The 15,175-nt window shown below is 42.2% G+C and overlaps 2 protein-coding genes across 2 annotated transcripts in view; both read right to left on the bottom strand.

Annotated features, from left to right (window-relative positions):
- Positions 1–218: 218 nt before the first annotated feature.
- On the bottom strand, positions 219–949 carry LOC121875959 (uncharacterized protein DDB_G0271670-like; the record flags this gene model as incomplete). The annotated part of the gene is made up of 2 exons (XM_042380779.1): positions 219–518; positions 896–949. Coding segments are annotated over 2 exons (354 nt in total), but the record flags the coding sequence as incomplete, so codon positions are not given.
- A 4,986-nt stretch (positions 950–5,935) lies between these two features.
- Positions 5,936–15,175, bottom strand: part of LOC121875954 (basic proline-rich protein-like) — a 35,591-nt gene continuing 26,351 nt past the window's right edge. The window contains exon 2 of the mRNA XM_042380764.1: positions 5,936–7,678. Coding sequence (XP_042236698.1) covers positions 5,936–7,678 — 1,743 coding nt within the window. The remainder of the gene's footprint in view (positions 7,679–15,175) is intronic.

The following is a 15,175-nucleotide window of genomic DNA, read 5'->3' as shown; positions in this document are numbered from 1 at the left end:
TTGTTTCATAGTTGGGAGGGAGGAGAACGCCAGGGTGTTGTTCTTCGCTCAAAGGGCATTATGACGTCGACCCTCTCGCTGGTTGTTACAAATGTCTCTCTCTGTCACGCCAAATAATATAATGTTTGAAATGAATCTGTGACTGTGTAGTGTGAATGGGACCCAAGACACGCACACTGTTAAGACGAAGAAGAGGAGAAGAGAAGAAAGGGAGATGATGATGATGATGATGATGATGATGATGATGATGATGATGATGATGATGAGGAAGATGATGATGATGATGAAGATGATGATGATGATGATGATGATGATGATGATGATGATGATGATGAGAAAGATGATGATGATGATGATGAGGAAGATGATGATGATGATGATGATGATGATGATGATGATGATGATGAGGAAGATGATGAGGAAGATGATGATGATGATGAGGAAGAAGATGATGATGATGATGATGAGGATGATGATGATGAGGAAGATGATGATGATGATGATGATGATGATGATGATGATGATGATGGAGGAAGATGATGAGGAAGATGATGAATGAGGAAGAAGATGATGATGATGATGATGAGGATGATGATGATGAGGAAGATGATGATGATGATGATGATGAGGATGATGATGATGAGAAGATGATGATGATGAGGAAGATGATGATGATGATGATGATGATGAGGATGAGGATGATGATGATGAGGAAGATGATGATGATGAGATGATGATGAGGATGATGATGATGAGGAAGATGATGATGATGAGGAAGATGATGATGATGATGATGATGATGATGATGAGGATGATGATGAGGAAGATGATGATGATGATGATGATGATGAGGATGATGATGATGAGAAGATGATGATGATGATGATGATGATGAGGAAGATGATGATGATGATGATGATGAGGAAGATGATGATGATGATGATGATGATGATGAGGAAGATGATGATGAAAAAAGGAAGAAAAAAGAGAAAAGGAGAGGAAGAGAAAAAGAAAGATTAGAAGAAGAAGAATATGAAGAAAGAAGATTACTATAAACTAGGCACAATAATACATCACATTAAGGTCATATTCCCTTTAATTCCCCCCGCATAATTATTCTCACATCCATCATATCTTTCCCTATAACCTAACCTAACCTAACCTAACCTAACCTAACCTCACCTAACCTAACCTAACCTAACCTAACCTAACCTAACCTCACCTAACCTAACCTCACCTAACCTAACCTAACCTAACCATTATATATTATGATCTTTCTCACCACTGTATAGAGTAACTAACTTACACTGAGGAACATAGTGTGGTCAATGAGAGAGAGAGAGAGAGAGAGAGAGTTACTTGTATTGCTTGAGGATGGGAGGTGGGTAGGAGGATAGGGGAGGAAGAGGAGAGGGTTGAGGATGGAGGACAGAGATTACAAGTGAATGAAGAAGAAGAAAAAGAGGAGGAAGAGGTGGTACTGGCTGCGGCTGGTTGCTTCTTCTGTAGAGATTTTTAAGACTTAAGAGGAAACTGAATGGCCAAGAGGCTCCTCGTCTCAACCAAGAGGCACTGTGACACTGAGGATCTCTCTCTCACTACCAGCCAGACCCATCTTCAATCTTTCCTCTCGCCTCATCTGCAAGTCTTCTCCCGTGTCCTGTAAGACTGGGGAACACCTGTCAAGACTTGGCCCAATCGTCCTCTTGAGACGTGGCGTGTAGATAGAGTCCGTTTGACTTACCTCTTGCCTTACTTTGCGTCATCGTCACTCTTGCGTCATCGTCTCTCTCTACAGCCAGGTAAACTACAGTATTGAGACATACACTTTTCTATACTTGCGCTTAAGAGACACATCGATATTCACACTGATATGTAGTAACCAACACTGATATTAATTTATGAGAGGAAATTGAATGTTAGATCTGCATTGTGTCAAGGTCATGGCTACAACTATAATACATTATCATATAGTGTAGGTTTTGAAAAGACCAAACACCACGTATATGTATGTATTATTATGTATGTATGTTTGTATGTATGTATTATTATGTATGTATGTTTGTATGTAAACATTTATTATATATTATCATTTTTAAGTGACCGAGTGAGAGTTGGATAATAATAATAATAATAATAATACAATAATAATACTTGTTTACTTATATATTTAGTTTAACTTTAACGTACTCCTTGGTGACTGCTGGACCCCTCCCTCCTCCCTCCCTCCCCCTCATCGTTCCAAGTGGGTCCAGATTGATTGATTTGTCGTAAAAGTTTCCTTCGAGTGTTTGTTGATCATTAATTCAACAACTCTTGGTATGTTTGTGTGTGTGTCCTAATGTTGAGTTGATTAATATTACTGTGTTTTGATTGGTGGAGTGGAATAGATGATGTTGAGTTGATTAATATTACTGTGTTTTGATTGGTGGAGTGGAATAGATGAAGTTGAGTTGATTAATATTACTGTGTTTTGATTGGTGGAGTGGAATAGATGAAGTTGAGTTGATTAATATTACTGTGTTTTGATTGGTGGAGTGGAATAGATTAAGTTGAGTTGATTAATATTACTGTTTTTGATTGGTGGAGGAATAGATGAAGTTGAGTAATATTACTGTGTTTTGATTGGTGGAGGAATATTAAGTTGAGTTGATTAATAACTGTTTGATTGGTGGAAGAGATGAAGTTGAGTTGATTAATATTACTGTGTTTTGATTGGTGGAGTGGAGAGATGAAGTTGAGTTGATTAATATTACTGTGTTTTGATTGGTGGAGTGGAAGATAGTTCAGTTGATTACTGTGTTTTGATTGGGAGTGGAATAGATTAAGTTGAGTTGATTAATATTACTGTGTTTTTGGATTGGTGGAGGAAGAGATGAAGTTGAGTTGATTAATATTACTGTGTTTTGATTGGTGGAGTGGAAGAGATGAAGTTCAGTTGATTAATATTACTGTGTTTGATTGGTGGATGAGATTGTTGAGTTGATTAATATTACTGTGTTTTGATTGGTGGAGTGGAATAGATTAAGTTGAGTTGATTAATATTACTGTGTTTTGATTGGTGGAGTGGAATAGATGAAGTTGAGTTGATTAATATTACTGTGTTTTGATTGGTGAGTGGAAGAGATGAAGTTCAGTTGATTAATATTACTGTGTTTTGATTGGTGGAGTGGAATAGATTGTTGAGTTGATTAATATTACTGTGTTTTGATTGGTGGAGTGGAAGAGATGAAGTTGAGTTGATTAATATTACTGTGTTTTGATTGGTGGAGGAATAGATTAGTTGAGTTGATTAATATTACTGTGTTTGATTGGTGGAGTGGAAGAGTTAAGTTGAGTTGATTAATATTACTGTGTTTTGATTGGTGGAGTGGAAGAGATGAAGTTGAGTTGATTAATATTACTGTGTTTTGATTGGTGGAGTGGAAGAGATGAAGTTCAGGATTAATATTACTGTGTTTTGATTGGTGGAGTGGAATAGATTAAGTTGAGTTGATTAATATTACTGTGTTTTGATTGGTGGAGTGGAAGAGATGTTGAGTTGATTAATATTACTGTGTTTTTGATTGGTGGAGTGGAAGAGATGAAGTTCAGTTGATTAATATTACTGTGTTTTGATTGGTGGAGTGGAAGAGATGAAGTTGAGTTGATTAATATTACTGTGTTTTGATTGGTGGAGTGGAAGAGATGAAGTTGAGTTGATTAATATTACTGTGTTTTGATTGGTGGAGTGGAAGATGAAGTTGAGTTGATTAATATTACTGTGTTTTGATTGGTGGAGTGGAAGATGAAGTTCAGTTGATTAATATTACTGTGTTTTGATTGGTGAGTGGAAGAGATGAAGTTCAGTTGATTAATATTACTGTGTTTTGATTGGTGGAGTGAATAGATGAAGTTGAGTTGATTAATATTACTGTGTTTTGATTGGTGGAGTGGAAGAGATGAAGTTGAGTTGATTAATATTACTGTGTTTTGATTGGTGGAGTGGAAGAGATGAAGTTGAGTTGATTAATATTACTGTGTTTTGATTGGTGGAGTGGAAGAGATGAAGTTGAGTTGATTAATATTACTGTGTTTTGATTGGTGGAGTGGAATAGATGAAGTTGAGTTGATTAATATTACTGTGTTTTGATTGGTGGAGTGGAAGAGATGAAGTTCAGTTGATTAATATTACTGTGTTTTGATTGGTGGAGTGGAAGAGATGAAGTTGAGTTGATTAATATTACTGTGTTTTGATTGGTGGAGGAAGAGATGAAGTTGAGTTGATTAATATTACTGTGTTTTGATTGGTGGAGTGGAAGAGATGAAGTCAGTTGATTAATATTACTGTGTTTTGATTGGTGAGGAATAGATGAAGTTCAGTTGATTAATATTACTGTGTTTTGATTGGTGGAGGAATAGAAGTTGAGTTGATTAATATTACTGTGTTTTTGATTGGTGGAGTGGAATAGATGAAGTTGAGTTGATTAATATTACTGTGTTTTGATTGGTGGAGTGGAATAGATGAAGTTGAGTTGATTAATATTACTGTGTTTTGATTGGTGGAGTGGAATAGATATGAACTGATTGAAGGGATGATTTAAATTCTTCCATCAACTCTAAAAAAAAAATATGAAAATTCACTGATAATATTAATAATTTTTCAAAGATTAATAATAACAATAATAATATTTTAATTATAAAAAATAGGAAATTAGGGAAATACTTTTATTAATAGGAACGCATTAAGGCCTTGTTTATAATCAGTACAGGTAAGCGAGGAGGCAATCCGGGTCATGCAATACTTCCTACTTTATTAAATCCGGGTCAGCAGATTTTATTAGTGAGACGAAAAATGCGTAATGAAGTATTTTATTACAGGTTTTATAATGATAGAAAAATACAGTAAGGAAAGCTATTTGTGTGGTGTGTGTGTGTGTGTGTGTGTGTGTGTGGTGTGTGTGTGTGTGGGTGGGGTGTGTGTGTGTATAATAATAATAATAATAATATAACGGTTTATTGAAAGAGCTTGGCAGCCGAAGGCTGAAAATATACAGTTACATATTTGGGGAATGGGTTACGAATTACAAATAATATACAAGGACATAAGTGACACAAATAAGACATATAGTAACTTAGATGGGGATCAGCTCAAACTACAGTTCATTTCAACATAGTGACAGTGTAGGGAGCAGTGTTTACTGGGAGGAATACACTGATTTATTACATGTTATTGATAATTTCAATGGTTGGGACTGGGCTGTTCTTATAGCGATCAGTTCAGCACGTATGGGCTGGATGCGGTTGTGGTGTCGAACAGCAATTCTCGGACAGGGGATCTCAGGTGGTAGTAGGGCCGGTGTCGGGATGGTGTAGAAGCTTACCAAATTTGCAGATGAGGCCGTGGTGATGGTCAGTGAGAGTCGAAAGGGTCAGTGTGTTGAGCGCTTGATATGTGGAGTAGGAAGGGAGAGATGTGTGGGTGTGTGTGTGTGTGTGTGTGTGTGTGTGTGTGGACGCCATAGACAAACACTTACTAATATTAAGATTATTTCCATCAATACCTGAGATCAATGAAATGATTTAACCCTTGAGTACATTATTTTAACCCTTGAGTACAAGATTTAATCTTGAGTATGATGACTTACTGTCCTGAGTCATCATAGACAAAGATTCAGGTCATCGTTTAGTGGCTAAGATTACACTCAAGGGCCAAGATTGTACTCAAATGGCAGAAGTTATCGTGCTCTAGGGGTTAAATTATCGTACTCAAGGGGTCAAGTTATAGTACTCGAAGGGCGTAAGTTATCGTGCTCAAAGAGTTAAGAATCCATTTCTGAAAGATTAATAGTAGTTAAGTCTCTCTCTCTCTCCTTTCCCTCATATTCTTGCCTCCCTCCCTATTTTTTCTCTCTGTCAATCAAATCATCTTGCCTTTCACCTACCTTACTCCCTCTCACTCTCTCTCCCTGGCTGGTCTGGGCTGGGTCTCTCCCTGGCTGGTCTGGGCTGGGTCTCTCCCTGGCTGGACTGGTCTGGGCTGGCCCCTCCCTGGCAGGACTGGTCTGGGCTGGTCCCGTCTCTCCTGGCTGGACTGGTGGGTCTCTCGACTGGTCTGGGCTGGGTCTCTCCCTGGCTGGACTGGTCTGGGCTGGGTCTCTCCTGGCTGGACTGGTCTGGGCTGGGTCTCCCCTGGCTGGACTGGTCTGGGCTGGCTCTCCCTGGCTGGACTGGTCTGGGCTGGGTCTCCCCTGGCTGGACTGGTCTGGGCTGGTCTCTCCTGGCTGGACTGGTCTGGGCTGGCCTCTCCCTGGCTGGACTGGTCTGGCTGGGCTCCCTGGCGGACTGGTCTGGGCTGGTCTCTGGCTGACTGGTCTGGGCTGGCCTCCCTGGCGACTGGTCTGGCTGGCTCCCTGGGGACTGTCTGCTGGGTCTCTCCTGGCTGGACTGGTTGGCTGGGTCTCCCTGGCTGGACTGGTCTGGGCTGGGTCTCTCCCGGCTGACTGGCTGGGCTGGGTCTCTCTGCTGGACTGGGCTGGGTCTCTCCCGGCTGGACTGGTCTGGGCTGGGTCTCCCCGGCTGACTGGTCTGGGCTGGGTCTCCCTGGCTGGACTGGTCTGGGCTGGGTCTCCTGGCTGGACTGGTCTGGGCTGGGTCTCCCTGGCTGGACTGGTTGGGCTGGGTCTTCCCTGGCTGGACTGGTCTGGGCTGGCCTCCCGCTGGACTGGGGCTCCGGCTCGGGACTGGTCTGGGCTGGCCCTCCCTGGCTGGACTGGTCTGGGCTGGGTCTCCCTGGCTGGACTGGTCTGGGCTGGCCCTCCTCGGTCTGGGCTGGGTCTCCCTGGCTGGACTGGTCTGGGCTGGGTCTCCTGGCTGGACTGGTGCTGGCCCTCCCTGGCTGGACTGGTCTGGGGTCTCCTGGCTGGACTGGTCCGGGCTGGGTCTCTCCCTGGCTGGACTGGTCTGGGCTGGGTCTCCCTGGCTGGACTGGTCTGGGCTGGGTCTCCCCGGCTGGACTGGTCTGGTCCGGCTGGATGGTCGGGCTGGTCTCCCGGCTGACTGGTCTGGCCTCCCTGGCTGGACTGGTCTGGGCCTCCCTGGCAGGACTGGTCTGGGCTGGCTCTCCCTGGCTGGACTGGTCTGGGCTGGGTCTCCTGGCTGGACTGGTCTGGGCTGGGTCTCCCTGGCTGGACTGGTCTGGGTCTCTCCTGGCTGCTGGGCTGGGCTGGGTCTCCCGCTGGATGGTCTGGGTCTCTCCCTGGCTGGTGCTGGCTGGGTCTTCCCTGGCTGGACTGGTCTGGGCTGGGTCTCTCCTGGCTGGACTGGTCTGGGCTGGGTCCTCCCTGGCTGGACTGGTCTGGGCTGGGTCCTCCCTGGCTGGACTGGTCTGGGCTGGGTCTTCCTGGCTGGACTGGTCTGGGCTGGGTCTCCCTGGCTGGACTGGTCCGGGCTGGGCCTCTCCCTGGCTGGACTGGTCTGGGCTGGGTCTCTCCCTGGCTGGACTGGCTGGCTGGTCTCTCCTGGCTGACTGGTCTGGGCTGGGTCTCCTGCTGGCTGGTCTGGGCTGGGTCTTCCCTGGCTGGACTGGTCTGGGCTGGGTCTCCCTGGCTGGACTGGGCTGGGCTGGGCCCTCCCTGGCTGGACTGGTCTGGGCTGGGTCTCCCTGGCTGGACTGGTCGCTGGGTCTCCTGGCCACCCACTTCCAGTGTTATTGATCCAGTTCGCGGCTCAATGTTGGTCGACTGAAGCCTTGTTATATCCCCACCACCGACACTTATTAGCTGTAGCCTTCCTCCTCCTCCTCCTACTACTACTACTACTACTACTACTACTACTACTACTACTACTACTACTACTAATACTAATACTAATACTACTTTTTTTACTACTACTACTACTACTACATTACTACTACTACTACTACTACTGCTTAAGCTTGACATACTACACCCCAACACACACACACACACACACACACACACACACACACACACACACACTATAACAGTTCTCAGTAGACCAGAATTAGCATCAACGTTATATAAATCGACTGTGAATGTAAGACCAGGTTAATCCCCGCGTTACCCCGAGTCTCAGGTAACTCAGCTCTCTCACGCACACGGTAAAAATACTTCGAGTTTGACCTTGAGGAGCTGAGAGCAGATGTTGTGTAAACCTTGGAGTTATAGAGACGAGGAGGATGTTGACGGATTACTGGGAGAGGATGAGAGGAGGATGAGAGAGAGACAGAGAGAGACAGAGATAGACAGAGAGACAGAGAGAGAGAGACAGAGAGAGACAGAGAGAGAGACAGAGAGACAGAGACAGAGAGAGAGAGAGAGACAGAGAGACAGAGACAGAGAGACAGATAAGAAAAATGAGAGAGATTATTATTCATATTGTACAGATAAAATATAACAGGACAGGTGATAGACAGAGAGACTGACAGAGAAACTAACTGAAAGAGACAGACCAACAGAGGGAAGAACAGGAAGAGCAATGTCACACATACACACACACACACACACACACTGGACAACGTAACAAACCACAGATTCAATAAACCTTTTCTTTTTCTTTTTTTTTGCAAGAGTCAACCATTTTCCTCATCATTTTTGGTCAAAGTCTTTACTGTGAAGCTTCTGAGCGGGCGGCCATAGGCGACTCCCTGGCCTTTACACCCCCCGCCACCCCTTCCTTGTATAACAAACAACAACAACAAGTTTCTCTATCTCGTGTTGGATAAAAAGAAGAAAATATAAAACCAAATATTACTCGGAAATACAGAATATTTTATCATATTTGTCGCCATTAGAGTGACGAATTTGTAGCTAAATTGGTGTTTAACTTGTGCAGAAAACGTGAATAACACAAAGTTGATTATTAAACACTAAATAATTATGTAAATGTGGTAAATGATACTGAGGAGAGTTATTATTATTATTATTATTATTATTATTATTATTATTATTATTATTATTATTATTATTATTATTATCATTATTACTATTATTATTATTATTATTATTATTATTATTATTATTATTATTATTATTATCATTATTACTATTATTATTATTATTATTATTATTATTATTATTATTATTATTATTATTATTATTATTATTTTCAAGTATAAATGAATGTGGTAATCCAACACTTGATGCCTCTGATGAGTAATGAAAGTGATGGAATATTATTATTGTAGATTCGAGTCAAATTTATAGTGTAAATGGTGGTAAGTTAGGTTAGTTTAGTTTAGGTTAGGTTAGGTTAGGTTAGTTTAGTTTAGGTTAGGTTAGGTTAGGTTAGGTTAGGTTAGTTTAGGTTAGGTTAGTTTAGGTTAGGTTAGTTTAGGTTAGGTTTGGTTAGGTTAGGTTAGGTTAGGTTAGGTTAGGTTAGGTTAGGTTAGGTTATCATACATGAGATATGCGTCTGAGTATATAACTTCAATGTTGTATACAAGAAGAAAATGTATACCTGTTTGTATTGTGCTTGTATGACCACACCTGAATTATTGACTCATTTATGTCCTGACGTAGGGGAGGTGGGAGGGAAGGGGAGATGGTGGGGGGGGGAGGTGATGGGGGAAGGTTGGTGATAAGGAGGTAGGGGTGTTGGGGAGACTGTAGGTAAGAGGAAGTGGTGGAGAGGAGAGAGAGAGAGTGGACAAGAAGGGGAAGAGGAAGGAAATTGATGGGGGAGGAAAGAGGAGGTGGTGGTAGGGGAAGAACGCCTCATCCTATCACCCACATCAACTACCCTACCTAAGTCAACAAGCCACATCAACTATGCCTTAATTAAAACATAAAAAACAACAACAATTACAACAAAAGTAAACAATAATGACAAAGCACAATAACCACAAGGCCACAACACGCCTAGAGTGGATCTGAACGAACGACTTCGGTAGGATGTAAACACTAACTAAACAGCGACTTGAGGCGGATGTGAATCAATAATGTCAACAAAGGAGTTAATGGATGCGTCTTGGTCTCGTTCACATCCACTAACGTAAGACCCTGTAGAGTAAGATCTGACTTATAGGGACTGGCTCTTTGCTTCCAGATAATTGATTTCTTGTGTAAATTATTAACTTTTGCGTTTTTAAATGTGGTGGTCGTATTATCAGGGTTCGATAAACGATTAATCGACTCTGACATACGCAATTGACTTTGATAATATGTAGTTGACCTCGAAAATACGTAATTGACCTCGATAATACGTAATTGACCTCGATAATACGTAATTGACCTCGATAATACGTAATTGACCTCGATAATACGCAACAGACATAGCAAATGAAGACACTGAAACTACTAGATTAAAGAAAAGAGATACTGATTAATTAAAGAAAAAATATTGATTGTAGTGGTTGAAGAAAAGACTATCTAATAGGTGAAGAAAGTCTCCCAAGTTAATGAAGACAAAAGGTATACCTATAGTGGGTGAAGAAAAGGTATATGGCACGTGAGGAAGGCTATAGTAGGTCAGGTGATGAGGTAGTCAGTGCCTCTGAGTGCCACTCGTTGGCATTTTAACCGAGGCCAGACACAGCAGCTCGACCTTCTCTCTCTCTTTCTCTCTTTCTCTCCCTTGGTTAAAATTGTACGAGACATGACTTTTATTACTCTTATGAATACCTCTCTCTCTCTCTCTCTCTCTCTCTCTCTCTCTCTCTCATATACTCTTAAGATGAGATAGGGATGAGAGGTGAAAGGTTGAAGGACTCTTGTGATGCCAAATATTAGGGGAACTCTCGAGGGTGTTCTTGACGGAGAGAGAGAGAGAGAGAGAGAGAGAGAGAGAGAGAGAGACATAAACACCTTCTTGGTTACTCTCTAGACACAAATACCTCCTTAGTAACTCTCCTCCCTGACACATAAACACCCCTCCCTCCCTCCCTCCCTCTCACCTTCACTCCTCTCACCCTTCCCCCTCCCCTCCCTCCCTCTCACCCTTCCCTCCTCCTCCCTCTCACCTTCCCTCCCTCTCTTCCCTTCCCCTCCCTCCCTCCCTCTCACCCTTCCCTCCCTCCCCTCCCTCTCCCCTTCCTCCCTCTCACCCTTCCCCCCTCCCTCCCCTCCCCTCTCCACCCCTTCCTCCCTCCTCCCTCTCCACCTTCCTCCTCTCACCCCTTCCCCCCCCCTCCTCCCTCCTCTCTTCCCTTCCCCTCCTCCTCCCTCACCCCTTCCCCCTCCCTCCCTCCCTCTCACCCTTCCTCCTCCTCCTCTCACCCTTCCTCCCTCTCACCCTTCCCCCCTCCCTCCTCCCTCTCACCCCTTCCCTCTCCTCCCTCTCACCCCTCCACTCCCTCCCTCCTCAGTGGTTCACAACACTCGTTTAGCCAATAATAAATGAACATCTTTAGACCAGTCGCATAGTGTCGGAATTTATGGACACTGACACACACACTGAGCGGAGGTGTTGGCCACAATGGGTGATACATGGCCCACACAGTCAATATAATCGCCCGTCTCGTATACATAGTTTGTGGTTTTTCTTCTTTCGTCTGGCGTAGAAATGCCAGTGAACAGTATAGACAGTATTGTCTCTCTCTCTCTCTCTCTCTCTCTCTCTCTCCCTCTCTCTCTCTCTCAGTTTAAATTGAGTGAGAGAAACAAAAAGGTAGAGGTAGATTTAATTGTCTCACACCTGTTACCTACACCTGTCCATTGTTACTCCCTCCTACACACCTGTTACCTACACCTGTCCACCGTTACTACTTCCCCCATACCTGCAGCTGAACAAAAATCAATGTATGTTGTATTTTATTCTCTTCAGGTAGACACATAAATAAACTTGTTGTATAATGTATAGATAAATAATACAGTAAGATGTAATTTTCTTGTATACAGTTAAATAATAAAATACAATGGTGTTTTATTTTTTGTATATATGACGGTGTATTTTAGACAGAAAGAGACGGAAAATAGAAGGAAAAGGAGTAGAGACCAAAAGAGAGACAGGAAGTTGAGGGAGAGAATAGATAAATGAAGGAAAGAGAGAGAGAGGAAGTGAAGAGAGAGAGAGAGAGAGAGAGAGAGAGAGAGAGAGAGGGAGAGATTTTTATTTCAAGAGAGTAGAGTCTGCAAGTTGCATATCGCTTTACGCTCTTCCGCAGGTGAATATATTTGGCATTTTTTCGCTTTTATAGGCAAGTTTAAACACACACACACACACACACACACACACACACACACACACACACACACACACACACACACATTCATTTCCCCCACATACCCCCACACTTCCCACCATACATACATACATACATACACACACCAATAACTCACTTACATTACAATATATTTCAACTTATTCCCAAAAAATTAAAATTGATTGAAATTATTACACCACAACTCACCTCCACCAATGATTAATATTTTCACCTGATAAATATAAACCCCCCAAAAAACAAAAGAAATAACAATAGACTTAATACTCATGCGGGAATATTTTGTAAATATTAAAAAGAGTTTTACCACAAGATAGACAATTGAGTTATATTTTCATCTCGTAAAAAAAAAATATATATTATGATTCATTTTCCTGATTTCGTGTTATTTTGGGGATGTGATTTTCCGCCGCTGTTGGTTTTGAAAGAGGTGTGTGGGTGGTGTGTGGGGTGGGGGTGTGTGTGTGGGGTGGGGGTGTGGGGTGTGTGTGTGGGGGTGGGGTGGTGTGGGTGTGTGGGGTGGGTGGGGGGTGTGTGGGTGGGGGTGGGGTGGGTGTGGGTGGTGTGGGTGTGGGGGGTGGTGTATGGGATGTATATGAACAGTATGTATATGTAAATCGTGTTTATGTTACCTTTATTTTTCAATATAACGACTAAAAAAAATTTAAATACTCTAATACATCATAATATACATTAGCAAAAAATATGTAAAATCTGTAAATCTGGAAATAAATCTGAAATAGCACTTAAACAAAACCCGCCAATATCACGTCTACATCACCTCAAGATCACGTCTACAACACCCTCAATATCACGTCTACAACACCTCAAGATCACGTCTACAACACCTCAATATCACGTCTACAACACCTCAAGATCACGTCTACAACACCTCAAGATCACGTCTACAACACCTCAAGATCACGTCTACAACACCTCAATATCACGTCTACAACACCTCAATATCACGTCTACACCACTTCAATATCACGTCTACAACACCTCAATATCACGTCTACAACACCTCAATATCACGTCTACAACACCTCAATATCACGTCTACAACACCTCAATATCACGTCTACAACACCTCAATATCACGTCTACAACACCTCAATATCACGTCTACAACACTTCAATATCACCTCTACAACACCTCAATATCACCTCTACAACACCTCAATATCACGTCTACAACACCTCAATATCACGTCTACAACACCTCACGATCACGTCTACAACACTTCAATATCACCTCTACAACACCTCAATATCACCTCTACAACACCTCAATATCACGTCTACAACACCTCAATATCACGTCTACAACACCTCACGATAAGGAATATGCGGTTGCTTTTTTCCCCCCGTCACAACTTTATCGTCCCCACCTCAAGAGCTTACTTCAATAACCCCCTAACTCACTCCTCTCCCCACTTACAACTCGAGTTCAAGTTTGCTCATATCTTGACGGCTGTGGATGTCCGTCTGGGTGGATGTGGGTTTTTTTTTTAATATATATATAATGATTTAACTGTCCTGGTTGGTAATAATATGGGGGGCAGGTGTGTGGGGGGGGCAGGTGTGTGGGGGGAGGGGTCATAAATCACCTGTAAAGTGCTTATTATACAGACAAAATACAAGGTGTAATTAACCCTTAGTGAATTACCTGACACTTAAGGATAAAGAAATATATACCTGTCCTACACACCTGTGACGATCACCTCACCTGTAATTAGTCGTCATTTCTCACCTTGTTTACCTGTCCTAGAGAACACCTTATTAATATTTATTTCAACTTATTTTATTTTTAGGTTAGGTTAGTTTGGTTTGGGTTAGATTAGGTTAGTTAGATTTAGTTAGGATGGGTTAGGTTAGGTTAGGTTAGGTTGGCTAGATTAGTTTGGGTTGCTTAGGTTAGGTTAGGTTAAGTTAGGATGGGTTAGGTTAGATTTAGTTAGGATGGGTTAGGTTAAGTTAGGATGGGTTAGGTTAGGTTTCATCTTGTATATAATCCATCATATCCTCCAGTGCGACTCTATTGCTGGTGTTCTCATCCCCCGCTTCAATCTGATCAGCCAATCCGGCCAAGTGTGGGCTCTTACAATTGGCCAATTCTCGGCCAATTACGTGTCTTGCCGGGCGTTTCCACAACAGGATGGGCGGAGGGAGATGAAATTTTACGTCTTATTTCACACATCCTGAAAATCAGCCTCAAAAGACTTATATTTTGTAGATTTTGTGGATATTTAATTTAGTGGTGAATGATGACGTTTTATTTTGTATTATTTAAATTTAGCAAAGCATAAAAAAAATAGTTATTATTTTACGAATTTTATATTTTTACGAACTTAGTGAGATTTATTTGACATAACTAAACTGTTTTATGACGTTCTTGTAAATAAAGGATTAAATAATAGCTTCGTTGATCCACCTAAATGTTTTAAACTTGGAAAATATCTAATAGTTATTCCCTGAGATGCTCCATTGTAAAAGCTAACCTAACCTAACCTAACCTAACCTAACCTAACCTAACCTGCTTTGAGGACATCACCAACCAGTCGTGTGTGGTTGTTGATTGTGGTTACTGGCTGATTGTGGTTACTGGCTGATTGTGGTTACTGGTTGATTGTGGTTACTGGTTGATTGTGGTTACTGGTTGATTGTGGTTACTGGTTGATTGTGGTTACTGGCTGATTGTGGTTACTGGCTGATTGTGGTTACTGGCTGATTGTGGTTACTGGCTGATTGTGGTTACTGGTTGATTGTGGTTACTGGCTGATTGTGGTTACTGGCTGATTGTGGTTACTGGTTGATTGTGGTTTCTAAATGTTTCTATGTTGAAGTATTGGTTTCTTTACGTCAGCTTATGGGAGATCGTCGATGTCTGATTCGCTCAACCGCAGCCAATCAGATATTCTCGTTTTTATTTATCTCCAGTAAGTCATTGTCTGATTCGCTCAACCACAACCAATCAGATGTTCTCTTTTTTGTTTATATCCGATAAATCACTTG

The sequence above is a fragment of the Homarus americanus genome, unplaced genomic scaffold (genome assembly GCF_018991925.1).
Source record: "Homarus americanus isolate GMGI-L3 unplaced genomic scaffold, GMGI_Hamer_2.0 scaffold33468, whole genome shotgun sequence".
In the NCBI taxonomy this organism is placed as follows: Eukaryota; Metazoa; Arthropoda; class Malacostraca; order Decapoda; family Nephropidae; genus Homarus; species Homarus americanus.
The sequence above is the reverse complement of the archived record's forward strand: the minus strand, read 5'-3'. Positions and strand labels throughout refer to the sequence as shown.